Source organism: Drosophila ananassae, chromosome 3L (assembly GCF_017639315.1).
Source record: "Drosophila ananassae strain 14024-0371.13 chromosome 3L, ASM1763931v2, whole genome shotgun sequence".
NCBI lineage: Eukaryota > Metazoa > Arthropoda > Insecta > Diptera > Drosophilidae > Drosophila > Drosophila ananassae.
The window spans coordinates 8752703-8777926 of NC_057929.1; the positions used below are offsets into that span (position 1 = coordinate 8752703).

Genomic DNA, 25224 nt, shown 5'->3' on the forward strand with positions numbered 1-25224 from the left:
AAGTTTGCAATTGCCAATTCGTGAAATATGTGTCGCAACCGCTGACATAATTTAAGGAGATTCTATTCAACTCTAAAATTTGAGGTGTGTTTCATAAAATTTGCTGTATATTTAAGTTTTAATAGTACAAGTAAGGCCCGGTTCTTATTTTTCATAAAATATTTATAACAATTCAATAGAAAACTGGTGATGAAATCATAGAATCTTCAATTGACGTCCTAACTACAAAAAGGCAAAAAGTATAAAATCTGTTTAGAATTTTTAAAGAATATGCTTTGTTTTTGGTTAATAAAAAAAAGTTAGCTAAACATAATCATTATTTTTAAACTTACGTTAATTTAAAAAGAATGTGACCATTCAACAAGTGGAATTTAGATAGCTGTCAAAAACATGGCGCTTTTTGACAGTTAGCTTTAGTGTGACCGAAGAAATAACATCAGAAAATACCGTCGATATACATATGCATACATTTTCGATTCTAACCTCGGAGCTAGCCCCGGATATTCTCGTTCACTTTGTTCAAATCCGTCGCCGACTTCGCTTCGTGATTTCCAATTTCAACTTATTCGAGAGTAAGTTTCTTCAGTGAGGTTATAGTGTATTAGAAGATAATTAATAGTGAAAATTGTGCAGCTAAACTGCAGCCAACGAACAATTAATAAACAAATATGCAGTTTCGACGCTAATCTGAGCCTATTTCGGTGTCTGTGTGTGAGATAACCTCCAACCACGAGTTGCAAAGTGAAAGGTGGTGTTCGAGCCGAGCGAAAAGCAAACACGTGGCAGTCGGCGCAAGCAAAAGAACATGCTGCCCTTTTATTTGCCAATCCAATGCAATTTAATTATGGTTTTCCGGCACATTTTGTCGCATTCACGCCCCCGCAATGTGGTAATTTTCGCAATACTTCTGCCACACCCACGCGGTCTGGGGTCAACCACCACTTGGTGGTAATTAGCACGTGAATCGCTCCATCTGGAACGTTCTCAGAATTTATTTTAAACGTGCAGCTTGCTGCTCGTATATATTTTTTGCTTTCTATATTCGTATATATAGTATATACATCCAAAATGGCGGACCACGTTGCAGTGGTGTGACTCAAGTGGGCAAAAAAAATTTTACCTAGCAACACGAGAAATGTCTGATGGCACCATTTCCGCGGCTTGCGAAATTCCATTCTCTCCATTTTTAAGAACTTCTCATTCGCCTAATTAGGTTTTTCCTAAAATGGCTGCCCAATGCATTTCTCTCATCTTGATCAGACATTTTTTTCTTTCTTTTCCATTCCTCTCTCTCACTTTTCCAAATGTGCCACCGCGGCGATCATTGCCTTTGTGTGAGTCACACACATACACGCACACACCGACATGAGACGCCGCCATTTTTCTCTCTCCCTATCTTCTTCCTCCGGCCGGCAACAAGCGTCACACCACACACATACACATACACGTTGGCATTTCCAGATTAGCACATTTGCGAATATAGAGATAGAAGAAATTTGCCAGAACTTTCTTTTCGCATATTGCGGTTCTCGATTTTCCATGATGATTACCTTTCAGTTCTGCTACTGAAGATTTTTGACGATAGCAAAAATACCAAACCACTGAAAAAAATCGAGAACTTTATATTTGTCATATTCCTTGTTTTTGCATATATTTTTTTGCACGTTTTGTGGTAGTTTTCCGTTCAACAATTAGTCACTATCTCCGTCCCCTCTGCGCCCAGTCCGTTACTTTCCACCACTACCAGCACATGCGCCTCAGCCTAACCTCAAAGCACATCGCTCTGGCAAAAAACACGTTTTGTGCGGTGCGGCACTGGTTTGAGGTTAGGTTGAGGGCACGCAAACAAGTCGAAAGTCGAAATAGATTATAGAATGAAATCAAAGTTTATGTGCAGGCAATGAAAGTTTCTTTTACCCACTAACTATGAAAGTAATTAATTCTAATGTTAACCCAATGATTGCTAACGAATTGTTTCTCCTCCCGTTTGTTTCTCCCCCCCGCACGCTGCCCTCGCCTGTAAAATCAACCGTACCAACCGACCAACCAACCCACACACACAACCACAACCAATGCACATGCAGCTCTCGTGTAATCCAAGATGGGCAAGGAAAAGATTCACATTAACATCGTGGTCATCGGACACGTCGATTCCGGTAAGTCGACCACCACCGGTCACTTGATCTACAAGTGCGGTGGTATCGACAAGCGTACCATCGAGAAGTTCGAGAAGGAGGCCCAGGAGATGGGCAAGGGCTCCTTCAAGTACGCATGGGTTTTGGATAAGCTGAAGGCCGAGCGTGAGCGTGGTATCACCATCGATATCGCTCTGTGGAAGTTCGAGACTGCCAAGTACTACGTCACCATCATCGACGCCCCCGGCCACAGGGATTTCATCAAGAACATGATCACTGGTACCTCCCAGGCTGATTGTGCCGTCTTGATCGTTGCCGCCGGTACCGGCGAGTTCGAGGCTGGTATCTCCAAGAACGGCCAGACCCGTGAGCACGCTCTGCTCGCCTTCACCCTGGGTGTGAAGCAGCTGATCGTTGGTGTCAACAAGATGGACTCGTCCGAGCCCCCATACAGCGAGGCCCGTTATGAGGAAATCAAGAAGGAAGTGTCCTCTTACATCAAGAAGATCGGTTACAACCCAGCTGCCGTCGCTTTCGTGCCCATTTCCGGATGGCACGGCGACAACATGTTGGAACCCTCCACCAACATGCCCTGGTTCAAGGGATGGAAGGTTGAGCGCAAGGAGGGCAACGCCGATGGCAAGACCCTCATCGATGCTCTGGACGCTATCCTGCCCCCCAGCCGTCCCACTGAGAAGCCCCTGCGTCTGCCCCTGCAGGATGTCTACAAAATTGGCGGTATCGGAACAGTACCCGTCGGTCGTGTGGAGACTGGTGTGCTGAAGCCCGGATGCGTTGTTGTCTTCGCCCCGGCTAACATCACCACTGAGGTTAAGTCCGTGGAAATGCACCACGAAGCCCTCACCGAGGCCGTTCCCGGAGACAATGTTGGTTTCAACGTTAAGAACGTGTCCGTTAAGGAGCTGCGTCGTGGCTACGTCGCTGGTGACTCCAAGGCCAGCCCCCCCAAGGGAGCCGCCGACTTCACCGCTCAGGTCATCGTGCTGAACCACCCTGGCCAGATCGCCAACGGCTACACCCCCGTGCTGGATTGCCACACCGCTCACATTGCTTGCAAGTTCGCTGAGATCAAGGAGAAGGTCGACCGTCGTTCCGGCAAGACCACCGAGGAGAACCCCAAGTTCATCAAGTCTGGTGATGCTGCCATCGTCAACTTGGTGCCCTCCAAGCCTCTGTGCGTGGAGTCCTTCCAGGAGTTCCCCCCTCTGGGTCGTTTCGCTGTCCGTGACATGAGGCAGACCGTTGCTGTCGGTGTCATCAAGGCTGTTAACTTCAAGGATGCTTCCGGTGGCAAGGTCACCAAGGCTGCCGAGAAGGCCACCAAGGGCAAGAAGTAGCTGGTTTGCTTCAACTCACAACCAACAACAACAACAACAAGTAGCAAGCAAATAATCAACATCCTAATGCAGCCACCAACACCACTCAGTAATACTACCAGCAACAGCAGCAGCAGCAAGCACAATAGTAGTCGTCCAACAAGAAAACCTGTCCTGCGCAAGATGACCGATAAGATGATGTTCCAGCAAAAGCAAAAGTTTAATTTCTTCCATCGAAAGGAGTTTCGTCGGATACGAATGTTAAATGCAGTCGAGGCCGCCTAAATGGGCGGTGGATCGGGATGAGAGTGCGACTAAAATACACTGAAGAAAAAGAAAAAAACATCATCCACTCCTCCATTTTCAATCCCCCGTCAATCTTTAGTTTACTACATATATGATATGATAAAAGTTGACTTCACTATTATTGAGTAGCGAACGAAAGTAGCATTTATGTCGTTTAATTAACCTTTTTATTTTGATATGTATCATTTATCTTACCCTATCTTTTGCACACACTACTTTGTACACATGAAATTTGAACCAGAATAGAAGCGATAACTTTATTTACAAAAAATAAAACCCCCTATTTTTGTATTTATTTCCGTTTTTTTGCCAAGCATTTCATTCCAAGCATTGCACCATCTTTTTGGTTGTTGCTTTTCTTTTAATTTCCAGCGCCCTGATCACCACCAACTCCTCCGGAATGCATTTTACTCCGACACTGAGACGCACCTTATCGAATCGATGCCACAAAGTACAAACAAACCAAACTAGTTGAAGAGTACAAGAATACCAAGATTACAAAAATACAAGAATAAATCTGACAACAAATACCTCAATCGTTGAAATAAAGCGAGCATTTGCATTTAAAGTCTTGTTTGTTATTATTTCGGGTGGTATTACATGATTGAGAATGGTTAGGATGCCATAAATTAATGGTTCCTTTGGAGAGCCTTAACTTTTATAATCTTTACCAACTTTTTAGAGTCTGATTCTGTTCCAACTTAACCCTATTATCTATATTATAAAGAAATTGATGTTTTAATGAACAGTTTATTCTTACAGTTGAATTCTTAAATCAAACTTGCATTTTAAATCTTGTTAATAAGAATGATTAAACTTTTCATATAATCTTCTCCCAGATATTTAAAGTCTAATAATGCTCTCCTAACTTCTGGACCCTCATATTATCCATTTAAATAATATCCGAGTATTATAAACATCATATTCTTTATTTTTAAATATTCAAAATAGAATTCTCAAAAAGTAAATCAGTCAGGTTAGTGGTTCTGTTTAATAAATATATTTACACATGTGCATTGAAAAGATTTAAATTACGAAAAGCTCAAAGGATAATTTACGATTTTTACGCTAAAAATGTAACTCCAAAACAGAGTAAAAACATGGATACTATTTTGGTTACAGATCTACTTGTCCATCACCAGGGGTGGATCGACAAAATCATGATATCTTCGTGGCTGGGAGAACAGTAATTCTGGCTTGGGGTCTTCATACCGTATCCCCGCTGGTGTTATAATTGCGCTTTTCATCAGATACTTCCCAAACCTCTGAATCTGCATGTTGGTGATGCTGTCCAGCACCCAGTAGGGCGACAAATATATCCGTTCATCCTCAGCGCGCCGCTTGTCCCCAATGATGTACTTCGCCTTGAAGCGGTTCTCCGTCAGTTTGGCTCCGCCCAGAAGCAACAGCTCCTTCATGTTGTTAAACTGGATAGGTTGGCAGAGGGAGGACACGTAGAAGGGTTCCATGAAGCGGAACAGCTCACACTGATAGTGAACACCAAAGGCCTGGCGCTCTGTCCTGCAAATCTGAAGCACAGCAGTGATGGTCCTTAATTTAGGATTATTTTTGTGATTTGAAAATGACTCACCTCGATGGCTCGTGAGAACCTGGTTAGTTCGTATGGCTCCTCATTCACCCACTTGCCGGCCCGCATTGAAGCCAGCACCCACTGGTAGTTGACGATCCAGACGCCACGCATCAGGCCACGCAGCAGGTTCAAGGTGCGACGCGGCTCCAGGCTAACCAGGTGGGTTGTACGCTGGGTTACAGTGGGATCCAGACGCATGCCGCGCAATTTGCGCAGGGCCTGGGATTGGGTGGGTGGTTTTGATTAGGATTCATGGCCGCCTGGCATATGGTTTATTCAATAGTGTGTATGGGATTTGGTTTTGGTGGAGTGGTGGTTGGAATATACAAATCAAAAGGGCTGCTACAATTCTACCGAGTGTTGTTTATGCTTAATCAATAATTAATATGGACTATTAGCGAATCGAGAATATGCAAATCTCAGTGATTCTTACAAAACAGTATTGGGGCACTAGCTAATCTATAATTAGGCTACTAAGTTTGTAGGAGTGGATGTCTGGTCACTGTGCCGAGTTACCAACCTTGTAGATGACCTGGATCTGCTCATGATGCATGTTAGTGTGAACCAGATGGCGGACACGCGACCGTTTGGCCTTCTGCTTCACAGATCCATCTTCGGCTATCGTCGTTGTAGCATTCGCATCCATTGCCGTTTCTGGGTCGACAAAGTTTTCGGCAGTGGACTCATTGGTAGACTCTCCAGTGGTTTTCTTTTCTTCGTTTGATGTTTCTTTATCAGTACTGGCTGCTACATTAACATTTGAACAGGTGTTTGGTGCCGTTGCCAACGAACGGCGCCGTTTCTGCGCTGATCCTGTCGAGCCCGTGATACTAAGCCGACTCTTCCTACTCGATAACTGTGGCGTAACGACTACCTCGTCATTGGGATTAAAAAGACGACGTCTCTTGGGCTCCTTCGGTGTTGATTCCTCTGGCTGAGGCTGAGAAGGCGCTACAGCCCGTTCCCTGGGGTAGCACTCTCCCAACTCAGCTTCATTGGCCATGGCCAGTGATAGGCGGTGTGACGAGTTAATCCGCTCTATGCTCTCATTGATCACATCCATGTCCATGTTGAAGATGGTGCGCCTGCGATTGCCAGTGGACTTGGTGTTGGGCAAACGAGTAGAGCTGAACAGAGGGGTTACAGGTGTGTCCCCCAAGAAGTTGGATGTCTGCGTTGTCACAGTGCTTAGGGAAGGCCTTCCTTCTGGCACATCATTTAGCTCAGAGCTGGATGTGGCCACGGTAAGGCGTCGAGGACCAGTAATATCCATCCATTCCAATGTGTATAGTGTGCCTCTCCGATCTACTTTGTGGGTGGCCCCCGATTGAACCACGCTTATGTCTAATGATTGCTCCAAGTAATCCGTTTTGTTGGTAATCTGAATCTTCTCCATAACAATTGAGTTTCTGCCTTGCTCCTCGGAAGCCAGCTCCTCGGAAATGGTTTCAATGGTTTGTTGGGGCGCCGGTTCCTCGGGAAGTTTTCCAGCCAAATGTAGGGAGCTCCTCCGACGCGTCATTCTTGGTTCGATTTGCGGAGCAGGCGTTTCACTTGATGCGGTGCTCGAATTGATATGTAGGGAGCTTCGTCGTCTGGTCATTCTCGGTTCGTGACTGCTAATCTCCGCTGCACAACTGCGGCGACGATTGGTGCGAACGGGCGGAGTCGATTTAGGAGGTTCCACTGTGCTGCGTCGTGGGCGCGAAGCAGGCTTCTCGCCTGGCGTCTGCACAAAGGACAATTTCTTTTGGGCCTCAATTTGTTCGCCCATTGCAGCGTCTCCACTGCCATTGATTCCTTTCGAATTTCGAGGCGTAGTGCCAGCTGCAGGTAATGGAGTGTAACAGCCACTGCTTATCCTGCGAATAAATGTTTATTAAATGGGGATATTATTATAATTGAAAATTATATTGCACCTGTTGAGTAGATTCGTGGCCGGCGACTCAGTTGCATCAACCTTATGCTTGGCTTTGGTCAAGGCTCTGAAGAAGCGACTGATGTCATTCTGGAAGGATTAAAAATCAAATTACATTCAACACTATTTTGACAATATTATTATTCTTACGGTTGGTGTTGAGGTCGGAGTGCTTGGCAGGTCTTTGGGCTTTGCATTAGCTGATCCTGGCTCATTGTCCTTTGAGGATGTGGGTGTGCCCTTTTGCTTGCGTGGTCGTTTGCTCAGCTCCGAGTCCGGTTGCATGCAACGAACGCGCTGAAAATAAAGTTTCCAGAGATCTCATAAACAAATGCTGTCCTGGACCGACTTATTTTTACGAATTACGAGTTGGAGCTCATGCCCTTTGGTGTTATTGTTGGTGCTGCGGATGCTGCCGACTTTTTGCCCGCTCTGTCAGTCATGTTGACTAGAAAACACTGTTTTATTTGTTTATAACTACGTGATATCTGGCCCGTTGTTTAAATAAAAAAGTTTTTATCTTTGCTGAACCATGGCTGGCCACTTGGGGAAATAATCGATAGCTATTGCCTAGAGAGCAGCCTCTTCAAAAATAAACAACCCGAATCCTTCTAAAACTAATTTGAGTTACAAAAAGACTGAATTAATGATTCTTGGTTTAATATATCTCCAAGTATATACAGGATTTGAATGAGGCGCCTTGAAAAGTATCACTGCCCCAACTCCCATCTCTAAAAGGCCCCCATATATCGATAGGCCCCAACGATAGTAAGAACGATAGCAGGGAAACGGCTATAAAAATTGCTTTATGAGAGACTGTCAGCCCAGTCAACGGTTCATTCATCACTTTTCGCCGCGCTCTAGTAGAACTTTTAGCAACATTAAGGAACCGACCAGTATTACGCGCTATCCCAAAAATTCTTGTTACACCCTTAAGACGTTCTTATCATTTCCAAAAAGCGGCAACGCAATAAGCAACAAGTGTTCCGGAATTCACAATTACGAATACAGAGCGGAAAGGCACAAGCACAAAACAGAGCTCCTCAGTTGAAAGCAGCTTTGTTTACAATACGGTACCGTTCCGTACGAATCTCGGCTCAAGAACGTGGCATATTTCAGCGAGCATCTGCCTGCGCAGCAAAGTAAACAATCAACAGACATCAAGACACCGGACTGGGGAAACAATTAATAAACTCGTTTTCCGTTGCACTGTGATAGCACGCGAGTAAATCACAGGGCCGATACCAGCCGGAGACGAGCACCAAGCAGCAAGATGATTCCCGGCTATGGACCAGTAACACAGGCCCTTCTGGGCACCCTCCTCACTTGGGGCCTGACGGCCGCTGGCGCCGCCCTAGTGATCTTCGTCCGTGGCAACCAGAGGAGGTCACTGGACGCCGCCCTGGGATTCGCAGCGGGCGTGATGATTGCGGCCTCGTTTTGGTCGCTTCTCAAGCCAGCCATTGAGATGGCGGAGGGCTCGCACTTGTACGGCGTCTACGCCTTTCTGCCAGTGGCTGGCGGCTTCCTCCTGGGATCCATTTTCGTCTATGGCTGCGACAAGCTGATGTCCTATCTGGGTCTCAACAGCACCAACATGATGATCCAGATGACGCAGAGCAAGGACAAGGCGGAGATTGCTATCGATGACCTAAAGAAAAACGGAGCCAGCGACAGGTTGGCATCGAAGAGCCTGGACAGCTTCTCGGACTGCCTGAGCGTGCAGCACAGTGGGGAGTCGCGTCGCAGGAAGAAGGGAAGCATCGCCGAGGTGGAGCAGTGTACCTATACAACCACCGAGGAGCAGCGGGCCGCCCAGGAAGCCCTGTCGCAGTGGAAACGCATCATGCTGCTGGTGGTGGCCATCACAGTGCACAACATTCCCGAGGGATTGGCCGTGGGTGTCAGCTTTGGAGCTATTGGGACGACAAACTCCTCCACGTTTGAGAGCGCCCGCAACCTGGCCATTGGCATTGGCATCCAAAACTTCCCAGAGGGCTTAGCCGTCAGCCTACCCCTTCACGCCGCCGGCTTCAGTGTGATGAGAGCTCTGTGGTATGGACAGCTATCGGGAATGGTGGAGCCCATCTTCGGTGTCCTGGGAGCTGTGGCCGTAACCTTTGCCAATCTGATCCTGCCGTACGCCCTGTCATTTGCGGCCGGAGCCATGATCTACATCGTTTCGGACGACATCCTGCCAGAGGCACATGCCAGCGGCAACGGAACCATCGCCACATGGGGCACGGTCTCTGGATTCCTGATAATGATGTGCCTGGAGGTGGCGCTGTCGTGAGAACACTAGTGCAATTCAAGGATTCCACTGTACTTAACGCTTGTAAATAGAAGCAGGCACTGTACAAATCTCAGAACTAGAAGCCTCTTCGAGAATCTAATACTTTAGCGTAGATTGTAAGTTTTTTAGAAAGAATAGTGCTGATGTGGTGGCATCTGTGCAATTGTTATGTATGTATCTGAGTACTTGGCCAGCGAGTTATGTAAATGACGAGCAGAACGATTTGTGTTCTGGGAACCATTGTAAACAAACGTGCATGTGAATTAGGTTTTAAGTTGTCACCAGAGTCCAGGGCGTCTTTTTAAACTGTCTAATGTTTAAGCAATAAACAAAGCGCATTCAAATGAGCATCCAACTACTCGCTTTTGCTTTTTGTCGGACAACTTCCTTGGCTACACGGCCCTACGATAGCTGATAAGAGAACAAATTGAGTTAGATAACCCGGAGCGGCGACACCAGCCACAGCCCAAGTCCCAGCCCCGGCAAGCTAGTTGACTTTGTGTCAGCTGGTGATAAGAATCTGTCCAACGCAAAGAGTTCCCAATATTGCGCGTATTCCGTGTTTGAGATACGTGCAATTTCAGACGGCCCACAGCCCTGAGCGGCGTCCATTGAGTTGGCTTGCCATTTTCTGGATTAACTAATCACTTCAGATATGCGCCCAAGCCACAAGTGCCCGGGGCAACAGTCGCCCCTCGCAGAAGTGGTCGATAAGGCGAGTGCGGCTATCTATTGAATTTCCATACCTGTGTACTTTTAAGTTTTTTATGCTCCCCATAAAGTAATGGGCCCCTCAATGACCCATTAGTTGGGGGTATATCTCGAGTGGGATTAGGTGCTTCTGTGCCAGCAGGGTCATAAATTGATAGTAACATTGATTATCGTCATTAAAGGCTTCCTTTTCTGTTTGCTTACTATTTGAAGGGAACAATTACTAGACATTTGTTAATTCAAGCGCGTATCTCGAGTGGAGTTGTGCTGCAATCAACAACATGATTATTTCAGAACACGTTCATTGGAACGGAAGAATCTGATAAGTATGATTGGGTGGAATATACCTTTGCATTCCGCATAACCCTATCTACTCTCGGCAGACAGCTTGATAAACTGTGCTTAGAAATAGAAACCCGATCGAGGGTTTTCTCCCGCCAACCGCAGCCATTTGTCACTTACCGGTATCTTGCCGAACAGCTCTGGATACTCGTACATGTGTATGTTGCTGATGGGGAACTTCACGGGGTCACATAGCTTGCGCTGCACCTTGCATGCCTCAATCCAGAGGATCGAAACAACTGGTATATTCCACTCGCTGGCCTTTTTGTACGTCGAGAGGAGACCATCTTTGAAGACAACATGGGTGGTGTTGCTGCAAAAAGCATATTCTTTGTCGTTGAAATTTGAAACCTATTTGAGAAAGAAGTGTGTGCTCACCGGGTGAGACGATCGTTAATTTGAGCTCCCATCTTGCCAATAATAGTCTTTACTCCCTCGGAACGATTGTCTTGGCCAGTGCGTACTTCCACGTACACTATCACATCCTTGAGCAGCTCCGTTAGAGTGGGTGGTTCCTTGGGATTGCGCTCCTCCTCTGTGATAATGCACTGCTCGGTGTGCGATACATCAAAATTATCGTAGACACTTTTCGTGGGACTCCTATAAGAAGGTAATGGTATTAAGATGAATCTTAGTTGTAAAATATAGTCTTACTTCAATGCCCTAATGGCGCGAATGCGTAGTGCTGCATTGGGACTGTTGAGATCTTCCTGGAGGCGCGCCCAGTGCCGATCCTTTCTTGTAGGTGTGGACAAGCTAGCAGGTGGCTCCGGCTGTTTAGACTCCTGCTCCGTGGCTTTGGACTCAGAGCGATGCTGTTCAATGGCCTTGGAAACGGCCAACTGGATGGTCCGGTTCTCTTCGGGCGGCTGCTGCAGCTTCTGGCGCTCCTTGCTCAGCAGGTTATCTATCCAGGAAGAACGTAATTTATTAGCGATGCTTGGGTCACTTCTCCACATGGTGATCTGATCTTTTATTTTTTATAACTCTGATACTACAAATTTTGTTAGCTACGCATCCGAAATTAAAATTACTGATTTGTTAGATATCCATAAAACAATTGCAAAGCCAACCTGCCGTGCCCTGGGAGAGAGACTTTGGAGGCAACTGGTGTGGCAAAAAGTTTGAATCTGCCTGTTCTTGCAACGGCCTTCGAGCGGGGGACGCCTGGGACCGTGATACCGGTCCTACCAGAGGCTTCTTTTTCGCGGCGGTGGCCACAGCAGCTTCGTAGGTTTTCGTTTTCCACGTGGGATTGCGCTGGAGGAACTTGTCCATTCTTCCGCAATGATGGCCTCGATATTGCACAGGAAATGTGGTGGAAACAAACTACAAAAAACGCGCCAACAAAAAACAAAAACCAAACCTAAAAATAAATATGCTTGTTTTTAATATCGATAGCAACGACAGAGATTTCGATAGTTAATATTTTACAATCGATATTTTTGAATCAAATCGATCGAACCAATCGATATTTTAGATCGTGGCGTTGCCACAAGTTTCGATATTAGCGCGCGTAAATAGGAAGGCAATATAAAGTTCAAAAGACAACATCTTAATGAACGATTAAACGAAAATGAGATGTTAAATTTACGCTGAAGGTCTAAAGAAAAGTGAGGAGCCTTCATGATAGTTAATATTTCTTGTTTAACAACTAAAATTTAAAGAAAAACACACAGTTACATATTTTAGATCTTTCTTTTAATGCATACTTAATCGTTTACATATTTTATTCGAACTTATTTACATATGAAATGTATGTACAGCAAATAATAAGAAAAAAACAATACATTGAACTCGCCTAAAGTAGCAATTGATTTGCTTATGACATTTTCTGCCCCCATTATCGACTCTCCTCGTTATTTATTCCAGTGCGCTCTACTTGGGCTCTAGGACATTCTCTCAGTCTTAAACGATTTAAAAAACTATGGCAAAATTTTAATTACTCATTACAAATTGCATAATCATTAAATCTCTCTGCTTGCCTTAAAGTTAACTGCGGTTAATTAGAGTTAGTGCGTAGTAAGTAGTGGGTGTACGCTAAATGGCTGCATTTCGCTGCATTTATCACAAAAGTGAGCGAAATGCACTCCACATGATTCACTGATCCATGGATCCTCTGACCGAAACTAAATCGTATGCGTTTGACTAAATAATTGTAGAATTAATGCTAGACATTGAATAAATTAAGGCCAGATGGTTGATCATTCTGTAAAAAAATAAAATATTATTGTTTGCCTTTGAAATTTAAATAGAATATCTTACCATGTGCACTGATCAGACTACGTGCATCCCAGAGGGACATCTGCGATTGGGAGAGACGATGCTGGGGAGGATAGAGCTTGTAGGGGAAGTACGAGTGGTGGAAAGTGGCGATGGGAATCGGCTGGGCCGGCAGAAATTCCTTCTGAGCGAAGTGATGCTGAGCCGAGATCTTCCTCGAGATCTTCGGCTCCTTCTTGGGCTTGCTGGCTCCAGTGCCGTTGCAAGGCTGCTTCGAGGACTTGATGAAGTTGGGAATCCTCGCCAGCAAGCCACAATAATAGGGATCATCCTGCTTTTTACGTGGCTGCGTGTTGCTGCTCTTCTGGCGCTTTTTGTCTGCGTAGATGGGAGCCAACGATGATCCGGATTCATAGTCAGGCTACAAATATTTTATAAACCGATTATTGAATAACTTTACTAACCATCAACAAATCTGAAACACCCACCTTGGGCACATATGGTCCTTCGTTGAGGAATGCGGCGCTGAAGATGCTGCGCCTTCCCTTACTAGAGTTGCTTGAGTTCTGGGAGTTCTGCGAGTCATCGGAGGCAGCAGGTGTCGGATAGATGAGTTCCACCTGGCTCTCGATTGTGGAATACGGATCCTCGCTGCTCTGCGTCAATGGCACTCGCATTCCCAGAGCATCCAACGACTTGGGCATTGTCTGTAGCCTGCTCCTCAGCATGTCCATGGCCACCACATTGACCACGAGTATCCAGACCGGAGAATTGATTAGATTATTGTTTGACTTGACCAGGGAAACGGCGGAGAGACACTGGCGCTCCAACCGGCCGCGCTCCGGATATGTACGAGCGAATTCCCGGTTAATATTCGTCTGAAACTTCTTCATGTCAAACAGTTTGGACGATGTACCTCCGGTGAGGGACATTTGAGGCATCTGGATTATATCTCCGCCGATAACAGTCTCCTCGTTACCCTGCGATGTGCTGTTCACATAGATGCTGCTTTTGCCATAACGTTTAATGAATATGTTGCCGATGTCGTCCATTTTGATTTTGAAGCCGTCTCCAATGGACTTTTTGATCACCTTCGTTTCGGCATCGCGCATAGGGTTCTCAAAACCATTTAGACCAATGCTGTTGAATTAGTAAACAATATTTGATAAAAGGCTTAACCTTTGGGGAAAAGTATGAACACTTACCGCACTCCATCGAAGCCGTTCTTTGATCCATTGATGGTAATCACAGAGGAACGGGCATATGCCTTGGCCACGCGTCGATTTTTCTCAAAGACAATAATCTTGGCCCAGATTTCGTCATCGATCTGCTCCCATTTGGCCAGAACCTCATTAATGTGGTCCTGCGGATATTTATATTTAGAATAAGCATAAGATAATCAAGTAAATTAAATAAATCTTACCCTGAAGAGCTTCTCGCGATCTTGCCAGACATCTTCCTCTTGCTCGTCTTGCCCGATGGCATCCAAATTGTCCAGGGAACGCGATATGATCTTGCGGCGCGAAATCATCTTGTCTGTCTGCTCGATTGATTCGTTTCCTCTGGAACTGAGAGACAGAACATTTTCCGAAATTATTATTAAGTAATTATGAGCAACGCTTCTAGTTATGGACAATTAAGTTGGGGCTCGTTCTAACATAGCGGGTGCGAATGACTTTGATTGGATCTGGTAGACCAAATTGAATCCCCGGCGAATGGGACACGCACTGAAGAGATTATTAGGCAATCAGTCCAATCAATCTGCAAGCCAATGAACTCTGCACACGAACGGAACACTCCGAATGTTTTCTTTGGGTTTTTGGGAATTAAATACATTTGTGTATGTACTTTACTCTACTCCTTTGATCGATCGAATCACCAATGTCACCGCCTCTAATTGAACCAAACGCTTGATACCTTGGACAATTGTATTCTGTTAAAAAACACTTTGTTGAGCACATTATTTTGCATTTTTTTGTTCATCGGGTCAGAGCAGCTTGCCTGGCATTTCAATCGGCCACTTGGGGTTTTTCTTCAAAGTCAAACTGATTTGATTATGCACCGTACTGCCGTCAACGTTTTGTGACAAAATCCAGTATACGGTGGCCAATAGTGGTAGCCGCTGTCAGGTGAATTGGCGGTCAGACACGTGATTGGCATTAATAGTGGGCCAAATGCGATTTACCAATAAATGTGTGTCACACACTATGCCGAGTGGCAATGAAAGTGAGTCTGCTGGGATTCCATTGCCCATCAAACTGTATCGATGACTTCCCATTCCTATTCCCATCTAAACGTTTCTTGTTCCACCCACCCCATTAAAAATGCGACATTTCTAAGCGTGGACAAATTAAGGGCACGACACCACATGCATTTCTGAATGCAATCCCTGATCGTGGCCTAATTTAAATGTTTTCCAAATTACCCAGAACGACCGCAGCGAGTGAGTTTCCCGTCGAGCATTTCAAATCAGAGATCACATAGATGGATCGAATCTCCATTGAAGCCGCCGACTTTCTATTTGTTTGGATTCGACGGCGTTGGCGTTGGTTCTTTAATTAACGGACAGAATGGCCATAAAACTTGATAAATGTCACGCACTTCTCTGTCTCCAAAAAACTCCGTGCCTCTAGATCCGTTTTGGCCTCGGCGAAATTTCAAATTATAACTGGTTTTCTTTTCTGTATACTCTTTATGTTTTTGCAAAAGTTAAGATTTATGGTGAATAATATTCTGTAAGCTCAAGTAGACACGCCCACGAGCCAAAAGCTTTGACACTATTTTCGGGCTGTTCTCTCCGCGGGAGGTTGAATACGATATTGTTCTATATTGGGATGTTTTTTAGGAGGAACCGCTATCCCTAACTACAAATTGGGTGCTGTAAGTTTAATAGATTTAATTAAGTTTTTACATGCCCCATCACCTCCAGAGTTCTTGGGAATTGGGTAACATATTCGTGATTAGAATGTGCGCACATGTCGACGATTTCATTCATGAGTCAGTGGCCCTGCTGATCTGAAGCCATGTCGTTAATGATGGTCAAATATATCATTTGCCAAGCCACGATTTGACCTCTTCTCGTCTCAGAGCCAAAAGACCAAAAGCCCAATAGCAACATTCAGTTCTGTCTGTTTCATCTTCTATTTTAGAGCGATATGATTAAGTTTTGGGGTTCCTACGTCAATGGGGCGAAATGCCAAGCAGCGATGTCGGATTCTTATTTTTTTCGTGTTTTATTCTTTTGACTGACTGACTGTTTTATATTGTATAATATATTCGCATAACATTTCGTTCTTTTCACCATCGCCGCCGGAGAGGTTTCGGGTTTTTGTTGGTGGCTCATTTTTTGTGCTGTTGCCTGGCTAATAAGTATATAAAATCTTTTTGAATGCCGAACGTGATGTTGATTTTTTGGCGATGATCGCATTGGACAACAACAAGAACCACACTCACAAGTATCTGTGTTAGTATGAAATTTAATTATCTAGCTGGCCTTTGGTTGAGAAAAGTTTAAAATGCATTTAATAATTAAATCTTCTTACATGCCCAAAAATGATTTATCTTGTTTACTGATTTATTCATTCCCTGTTTTGTTTGCTTCTGTGGCTTTTGCTCTCTTCATTGTTTCTCTCTTCGTTTTATTTTTTTTAGTGAGAAACTAGTTTAGGATAAACATAGCGGCTACTTGAAAAGATAAACGCCCGTTAAGTGCATCAAGTGCTAATCGATCCTCGCGTCGAGTCAAGTTTGTGGCTTAAGTCTTTCCCTTGCCCTCGTCAAGTTCGTGCCTTGAGTCTTTCGATTTAGCACATTTTCCGCATACCAAGTCTCTGGCTGAAAACCCGATTGCAATTAATTATGTAAGCCCTCAAGGTCGCTGCTAGCTGCTATTTTTAACAACGCGGCAACTGTTCTGTGCGTGAGTACGCAGTTTATTGAATTTATAGAACGTCGTACCAGTTACGCCAAGGCCGTGGCGCAGAAGGAAGTCTTTCGGCTGCTGGCTCCTTTGTCCGCTGGCTAATCGGCTTAGTCGCCGTTTAATTGGTGGCTACCATGAATCATGCTGGGCACTGCAATTGCGCAATTGGCATGTGCCATGTACCCATGTACACTATATACTATGCCGCATTGTGCACTCGCTCGCGCGCCTTTCAAATGGCGCGTGGAATGACTTGTCATCTAGTGAGACCCCCACACCCAAAAGTGGTCCACAGACACCCAACAAAAATCAACTGCAACCGAGTTTTTAGTTTTCAGCTGGAGTGCTGCTGGTTGTTTCTGTTTCAGTTTCGGTTTCTGCAAGTTCTTGACGCCACAGCAGCAACCTTGAAAGTTGAACCGCACCGAGCCGAGTTCGCATATTTGCCCCATGCGTTTACATGTCCGGCTGGAACAAGTTTCGTGTACTTTTTCGACGGGGGCTTTTATTCACCAGAATTTATCATCGAGAGTAATATTTTTGCTCTTACTTTCGGTACTTGGATTTGGCGCTATAAAAAGCGCTCAACAATCAAGGCAATTTAATACAGACGGCCCACCAAATTATGACGACCGGGTATTAACACTTAATTGCTTCGTGGGAGCACTCAAAGCCCAATCAAAAATGAAACATTTTAATTTTAAATTTCTTTTCAACTGCCACCGCCCAATCCGATGCAACAAAACAAAAAAGATTGTGATTTAATGGCATTATGATTAAAATACAAAACAAACATAAAATGCAAAGACAACAAAAAATATATATAAATTGTTTGCACAATGTCGCGGGCGGGCGGCTGTGCACTTGTTACTTTTTGTAACATCGCAACAAAAGTCAGTCAACAAACAACACCATTAACAACAAAAACAACAGAGCCCCATCTGGAGCTTACATTATTATGAGTTGGCACTTTATTTCGTCTCCATGTGAGCAAGGCGACAAAAACAAAACTAAATTAAAGAAAAAACGAGAAGCAAGACGAGAAAATGAAAATTAAATCGCACATTGTTACTGAAGAAGATGGCTATGATGATGATGAAAAAATATGTATATATATGGCTATATAGAGGGGCACGCAACATGCAAGAAAATCCCAGTGAGGAACTCACGGATGAAAAATTTAGATTGGACGAGGCGCTGGGCACGTGTGAATGTCATAATAGCTGGAAGCTCTCCAAAGCAAAAAAGGCTACTATATCTAGGCTTCTATTAAGAGCTACCATATATTTTGCTCTTTATTTATGGGCTTTCGAACTTATCAACTCTAAACTAATTGCTTCCATTAAACGTTTAATATCGGTTATCTTGAAATAGTTTGTTTTCCTATTTAACATTTGATGTGATATACATGCAAATTTTAGGACTGATATATATTTGCTGCCCACTTTCATCTGATACACTAATTGGCGCAGGAAAATAAATATATTTTGCTCCAGTATCTGTCAATCTGTCGCAGGTTTCTTTCAAGTTTTTCTTTGAATCCCAACTAGATTGGAGAATCTTAAATAAGTCAGACGCCAAGCTCATCTAGATCAGATTCTTGTGGCCCATTTATTAAAATTTATAACTGGAAAGTTAGGGCATTGGGGCTCCATCATTGTCTTCTTTTGCCTATCTGCTCCAATTCTTATTCGGAGATGCCCTGCTTATGAAGCCAGCAACACCCCACGGAGCTTGGCTTTCATCTTTTTTGGTTTTTTTTGCTGGGTTTTTATGGGGCGAGCAGAAGGCGCGTTGAGAGTTTTGAACTGGGTACAATGCGGCGTATGCGCAATGTCTGCTCTGTCACTCGATGTGCATGTCAAGCTGATTGCATCACTGCCACTAGCAGCAGCACCACCATCAACATCATCAGCTGCACCAGAAGCAGCAGCAGCAACAGCAGCTGGCTTTGGGGCACAGTTTTTTGCGGTTGGAAAATCGGCACACGAAAATTATAAATTCCGATTTTCACTTGCTTCGGCAGGGGCTTTCATAATATTTTCACTTATTTCTCTCCCATTGCATAGCCGAGAATTTGCAATTCTCACCAAAGTATTTCGTGCCAGGAAGGCGTCCAAATCCAAAAAACAAAAAAAAAGTAATAATAATAAAAGAAAAGACAACAAATAAATCCAAATGGTGAAAAATGTGTTGCACAGCACTTTCGTGTTGCTTTTGACTTCCGCTTTTGTTGGTGTTGCTGTTGCTGCTGCTGTTAGACATTGCTATTGAGTGATTATTATTACCCGAAACAGAAACAGAAACCGAAACCAACATTGTTTTTAATGTTCAAATTACTTGCAAAAAAATTTGGTTTTTATTTGGCCAAAGCACGTTTTGGGCCTTGGCTTGGCAGGTCTATTCTTAGGCCTTAACAAGTGCCACAAAAAAAAATGGTTCTTGAGCACCGACAAAAGTATTCCCAAAGATAATATTAAGTGAACATGAAGATGACTTGGCTTGTCTTTTCATTCTTTTTTTTGGTTAATTAAATTTGACGTGTTATGTTCTGAGAGTCGTTCGTTTCAATTAGTCATCGATTCGATTTGTTTATGCTAATTTTTGTTGGTGCTTTTGGCCTCCCCGCCATCCAATGCAATTGATAATTGGCAGTTGGCAGTTGGCATTTGTCCACAGCTTATGATTCATGTCATCCAGCCCCGAATTACATCACTGAAATCATAGAAAACTCTTCAAACTGATTTCTGCCAATCAAAAAGTCGGCGGCGGCGGCGGTAACTACAATGCATTCAATACAATTAAAGAGCAGGAAAAGACTCGTAAGCACTTCAACAAAGGCCGATCGTATTTTTTTATTTTGTATTTTTTATTTCTCACACACACGACCATTTTCCCCTCTCTTAATTAGAGTTCATTAATTTTGGCTTCAAATTGAAATTGAAATTGATATTGAGCCGTTGCTGGCACAATCAAAAGCGTAATTAACAATTGCGTTGATAATTGGGTGTAAAATTCTAGCAGAGGCAGAAAAATATCCATTCAATAACATCGATCAGTGGACATAATTCAGGGGCGAAATACTTAGGCCAAAAGCAAGCAGCCACCAGCCAGTAGCCAGATGGCTGGCTGGGTGGAGTTGTTAGAAAAACACAGTAAATAAATAAAATCTTGAATGTAGGCCATAGCTGTGACTCAAGTCAAAGTGGCTGTCCTAATTAGGCTTTCATTTGGCATGCAAATAAGCCTTTTTTCTGTTTACACAGAACTCCAGAAGAGTGCCAGGGAATGGGGTATCATCCACAACAAAAGCCAAAGAAAATACAAAAATAAACGGCGAATAGGCCAAAGACCCCCGGAAGATGTAGCGATATATTCTTAGATGAGTCCAAAATGACTTGAAGCGCGAGCCGATTGCGAATCTTGGCTTTCTTCCTTGTTTCTGTTTTTTGTATTTTTTTTATATATGTATATAATTTTTTGGGGAATTTTTTTGTATGCATTGAACGTTTCAGGCACAGCCTGAGATTACATCGCTCATAAATTTTGGACAAGGCAAACCGAGAGGCTTTAATAAGCTAAGGCGAAGCTGAGATCTGCTGAGCGGAGCTGACATTTTTGGGTACATAAAAATATGAAATTATATTAATGTAAACGCTAATCTGCGTGTAAATTAAGCACACGCATATCGGACTCGAACGGGTTTTACGAAAAACTCTAAAGTTAAAACCAGCCCAGGGCCAGTGAAGGTTGTTGAACAGTTTTCCATAAGCTGGCTGGCTATATATTACTATATAGCTGCACTGAGGCATTTGGGCTTTGGTTTCTATTCCACCAAACACCAAAGAACCTTTTGTGCATGCCAAACAAAAGACTCGAGCAACGAACTTGATTTTGTAATTTACATGCAAATACACATACCATGTAGAAACGCAGAATAGGAGTAGTACCCCACATATTGTGCCATATAGCATATACTACATGTGAGTATATATAAGTTTTTATTTCACACTCATGGACAGCGTGTTTTAAGTGGCCTTTGGCGTTTAGCACATCCACATCCACAACCGCACTATAAAACCATGTTTATTTATAAGATGCCACAGAATGCTAATTAAATACTTGGCTTCTCGGCTAAAATCGCGTCTTGGCCAATTCGATTTTGCAGCCAGAGAAATGATTGTACAACAAACAATTTAAGTGCCAATCAAACGATCTTCCCCGCCTGATCGTGCATTCATTTCAATTAGCAGCGAATGACAAAATCAATTTTTCCAAATGTCAAGGTCGTCCGGCGGATAACTTACCCTTCAAGCTGCTTCTGCTGCTGCCTCTGTTTCTTCTTGAAAGTGCAATGCGGCGTATGCGCAATGTTCGATACTAAAATATCCGTATGTTCTCCACTCGATGCTGGATTTATTCGCAAGCGTGAATCAGAATTCAACTTATACCGCCCACCACAATCAATCAACCAGCTAGGTTTCTCCTCAATTATTTACTTTAATGTTTATTGTTTTTATTCCTTTTTTTTTGTAAATATTTTTTTAAACTTTTTTTTGCGTTTTTTATGAGACGCGTAATTTATATTTGTCTTTTAATTTCTATTTACACAACACTCTCAGAACTCTGCGCTCGCGTCGCGATCCCGACTTCTACTGAGTCTCTGCTGTGGGTTAGTAGCTTTTAGCTTTTTGGTTAAAAGTGGTTAGACGGAGTGCAAGCGCGCGCAAGAACCGCTCGCCTCAAGCTGCGTGTTTCGACTGTTCGGCTAACGGTGAGTCTTGGTGCAAGGTAGCCCAAATTGTTGCCTGGAAACAACCCGACCATCTTAGCCACAGCCGACGAGCCCAGCCGAAGCTATATGGCTGGCTGGCTGCGAACGCGGCTAAAAGCACGAATTCCCAGGGGGATCTCCAATACCACACTTCTCTCAATGCTCGCAGACGCTCGTCGGCTGCCAAACAGGAAGGTTGGGTTAAGATTCTATAGCTGAAGATGATGCTATCAGTAGATTCTTTTCAATAAAGTTTGAAAAATATCTTCAAATATTTTATTTGAGTTTTTTAATGAATATTTTGACCATGTCCAAAGAGAAGACAAGGAGAGCTTTTTCCGAGTTATTTCTCACTCCAGGACTTCATTAAATTATAAGTGAAGTCCTTCATAAAAACTTAAACTAAATTAAAGAAAAATTGTCCTTTAAGATTTTAAAAGTAATCGGTTCCCGCGTATTTTTAAAGGTTTCTGTAAGAACAAATTTAGAAAACTAAAAAGAATATTTAGTTTACAGATTTTAATGCAAATCGATAGAGAATCGCTATAGAACCGATATGAAAATCGCTTTAAATTAAAACGCTAAAGGATCATGTTTTGTTTGTCCAAACATAGCATTCACCCCAAGATCTTTCTAAGTGGAATTATTTTGTTCCAACCCATTCTGGCCAAAACGCAAAATTTAAAGCTATCGGCAGGCTTCTGACCAAGCTGGAGAATTACCATTTTGTGTTTTGTTTTATTTATTTATTTGAGCGTGTGAATTACTTTTGATTTGGTTACCTCGCCGCTCCGGTTGCGGATGTGTCCGTAGGCCACTATCCCCCTGGGTATTTCCCTCGAGCAGCAAGCTTCTTTATTTGGCGCTGGTTTTTTGCTTTTTGATTAACTCGGCGAGCGACATAATTCAGTCTGAGAGATTTGTTCGTTTATGGCAGCTGGCTTATTTGGCGGCTAAGCATAAAATGCAATTTATTTATTCAAATTTCGAAACTGAAACGGACTAAAATGCAAGCCCCTTCGCTTAATCATGCGGAGAAAGAGGGTGTGACAGGGCACTTAGCATAGAATGGACGATTAAAACGGTTCCATCCACGGAGTGTGACGGATTTCCCTTTCACAAGTCACAATTATCGGTTTGCCATATTGGCGCTGAGCTAACACCGCTGGAATGCCCATAGATCGGGCATTAGTCTTTAAATAGAACTCCTCGAGTGTCCGGCTGTCATAATCAATGTTCACGGCTATTCAATCACAAAACTGAAACGTATCGAAAGGCAGCATATTGTATATAGTGTGTGGCAATAATTGCCAAAGAATTCCGTATGCCACTGAAGGGGGGCGGCTCCACTACTGACCATGTTGTAATTCAATATAATTTTTTTAGCCAGCTTTGTTTTTAGCCAGTGCCTTGTTACTGTTTTTGCTATTTCAATTAAAAGCCAACGCCAACTGGCTGGCAAAAAAATAAAAAAACAAATGGCAACAGCTATAGTTTTGGTCAAAAATACAGGCAGAAAAAATATATAAACTATTTTATGTGAAGTAAATAATAGTAAAGCCATTGTGGGCTTGTGGGCCTTTAACCCAAACACACTACACTATTTTTCTCTGTGCACTTTTAGAGTGAAGGGGAAGGGAGAGTCTCCAGCATGGTGGAGCATGCCAAGCAGGTCGCTGTTTTAATAATCATTACAAATTGCTTTTGGAGTCGCAGACCAACGAACGACCTTGCTACATTAAAAACGGAAAATAAAACAAAAACCGTTTCGCAGCCAGCAAGTGGGAGAAAATGGTTAAGCTAACATTTTTGTTACTTTTGGGCAGTAGCAAGTGGAAGGTAAACATTTTTTTTTTGGTTGGCTTTTGGATGTGAATTAAGAAATTACCAGCTACTCGAAATTTGCTAATTGAATTCAAGGCTGGGATTTCGGCTGGGACCAATTCTGTCTTTTGGCTACACTCATACGAGTATCATTTAAGCCGGGTCTAAACTGTGTTTTATGCTCAATTATTTTGGCTGCTCATCGCGCTAAAATAACAATAATATTAACAATAATAATAATGAATTGTTTCGGCTCGATGTTTTCTTGGGGCGCCTTTGTTTTAGCCATGTTGTACAAACAATTTCCGCATGGCTCAAATACAGAGGAACAATGCCGAAAAAGCATTGTAGTTGGTCGTGTTGTTTGTTTTGGCTTCTTCTTGGTGCGATTTAAATCGCAATCGTTAATTCGTGCTGACATACAAGAAGGGGAAACAAACAGAGTTTGGCTAAAAATAATGGCAAAGGAGAGCCGAGTTCTTGATCTGGCTTGTCTCAAGTGATTTGCCGAATTTTGCGTGGGCTTTCGGCAGTCAACGTGGCGTATGATTGATAAGCGAATTGTTCTGTCCCTCCCCCCCCCCCCCCCCCCCCCCCCATCAAGTATACGTCATGGTGGCCGCCCTATTTTTGGCACCCAATCGATACTTCGATCGATCGATCAAGGAAAGTCCTTCACAGAACGGAACTATGATTCAGCAAACATACTGTCGGCAGCTGTGACGTAACTCGAATTAAAGCTAAATCATAAACTTGATACACCGAGCCGAAAAGCCGAGCAACAGCAAGGTGTCAACGACACCTGAAACAAAGGTCGTGGCTTCTGGCAACCTTCAGACTGTAATTTCACAAGATTGTGACTGTTTTTGGATTTTTTTGGCATGCAGGAGACGCAGTGCAATTTAAGAGCTTTTTAACGTTCCACAAACACCCAAGCATGCAGATTAATTGACTTCCAAATCAACACCAAACCGAAAAATCTGAACAAAATTAAAATCCAAATCAAAATCAAATCATTGGTGGCAGTTCGGTGTGAAAAGGTTTTGCTGTTGGGCGTGTTAATTGAAGCACCATTGGCAATTTCCGCATACGCAACCTTGAGGCCTGGGAAACTGCCATTTGGCCACTTGATGTAAGCCAATTTTCGGTCATAATTTGCCACTCAAACCGTTTTTGAGGCGTTAACAATTATGTTAAGAACATGTCGGCGATGACGCGGCTCGAATCGGAATCCGAAAGTCTATGGAAATAGCTGCCCCTGAGTGTGGCCAATTTTAAACTAATTGCCAAAGCGGTAATTGGCTTCAAATACATAGACATACAGGTTATAACTGAGAACTAGAAGAATAGAATTTTAGGGAAAAAACTAAAGTGAATATTTTCAAAGTGAGATGACCAAGTAAGTCTTATAGCCAGCCTTGGGATGGCCAAGACGAGCGGCTTGGCCAGATGACTCAGAAGAAGACTTTTCAGATGTCAACAAGCTAAAATGCCGAAATAAGATGGCTATCGGCGGGCCCTCGAATCGAGGGGCATATTCAGATTTAGACTCCGATTCGGATTCTGCTAGTTGGCTTGTTCGATGATATCAGAAACATGCGCCACGCTCTGACAACAGGCATTCATTTCACACGCTGCAACGTGCCGAGAGGTGCAGCTACAAGAAATAAGACATACATACAGAAATAAAGCTCGCATCCGCATCTGCCTCTGAGTTGGGGCATCAGTATCTGCCGCAGCATCGGCAACACGCTGACTTGCAACACGGCCAACAAGGTGTAATTAACTGCCAGGCCGAGATAGGCCAGGCCGGCCCGGCATTAGAAGCCAAAAGAAACCAAACAAGTG

At 43.5% G+C, this 25224-nt stretch overlaps 4 protein-coding genes and 1 non-coding gene across 6 annotated transcripts; 3 read left to right on the forward strand and 2 right to left on the reverse strand.

Moving 5' to 3' along the window:
* The first annotated feature begins 419 nt into the window (after positions 1-419).
* Positions 420-4069, forward strand: LOC6495948 (elongation factor 1-alpha 1). The gene is made up of 2 exons (XM_001959873.4): positions 420-572; positions 2085-4069. Exon 2 carries the CDS (start codon positions 2102-2104, stop codon positions 3491-3493), a length of 1392 nt encoding a protein of 463 aa, XP_001959909.1. The 5' UTR covers positions 420-572; positions 2085-2101; the 3' UTR covers positions 3494-4069.
* Positions 1535-1608, forward strand: LOC6508173. Its single transcript, XR_046107.2, has one exon. It is a non-coding gene; the product is annotated as a small nucleolar RNA snR61/Z1/Z11 (small nucleolar RNA).
* Positions 4070-4762: 693 nt separating the features above from the next.
* On the reverse strand, positions 4763-12003 carry LOC6494663 (microcephalin). The gene is made up of 9 exons (XM_001959875.4): positions 11707-12003; positions 11288-11540; positions 11012-11233; positions 10754-10946; positions 7438-7584; positions 7289-7377; positions 5890-7231; positions 5370-5588; positions 4763-5307 (listed from the first exon to the last, which is right to left on the reverse strand). The coding sequence occupies exons 1-9, from the start codon at positions 11909-11911 to the stop codon at positions 4903-4905; spliced, it is 3075 nt and encodes a 1024-aa protein (XP_001959911.2). The 5' UTR covers positions 11912-12003; the 3' UTR covers positions 4763-4902.
* Positions 8060-9935, forward strand: LOC6495949 (zinc transporter ZIP11). The gene has a single exon (XM_001959876.4). It carries the CDS (start codon positions 8561-8563, stop codon positions 9578-9580), a length of 1020 nt encoding a protein of 339 aa, XP_001959912.1. The 5' UTR covers positions 8060-8560; the 3' UTR covers positions 9581-9935.
* A 314-nt stretch (positions 12004-12317) lies between the features above and the next one.
* Positions 12318-21567, reverse strand: LOC6494661. 2 transcript variants are annotated; one of them, XR_006507203.1, is made up of 7 exons: positions 21086-21567; positions 14280-14424; positions 14062-14219; positions 13345-13996; positions 12899-13277; positions 12619-12842; positions 12318-12558 (listed from the first exon to the last, which is right to left on the reverse strand). XR_006507203.1 is itself a non-coding variant. In XM_001959877.4 (6 exons), the coding sequence occupies exons 2-6, from the start codon at positions 14385-14387 to the stop codon at positions 12838-12840; spliced, it is 1302 nt and encodes a 433-aa protein (XP_001959913.1). In that variant the 5' UTR covers positions 14388-14424; positions 21086-21567; the 3' UTR covers positions 12318-12837. The 2 variants fall into 2 exon arrangements, 1 of the variants encoding a protein (XP_001959913.1); XM_001959877.4 differs by having other exon boundaries at positions 12318-12842.
* Positions 21568-25224: the final 3657 nt, after the last annotated feature.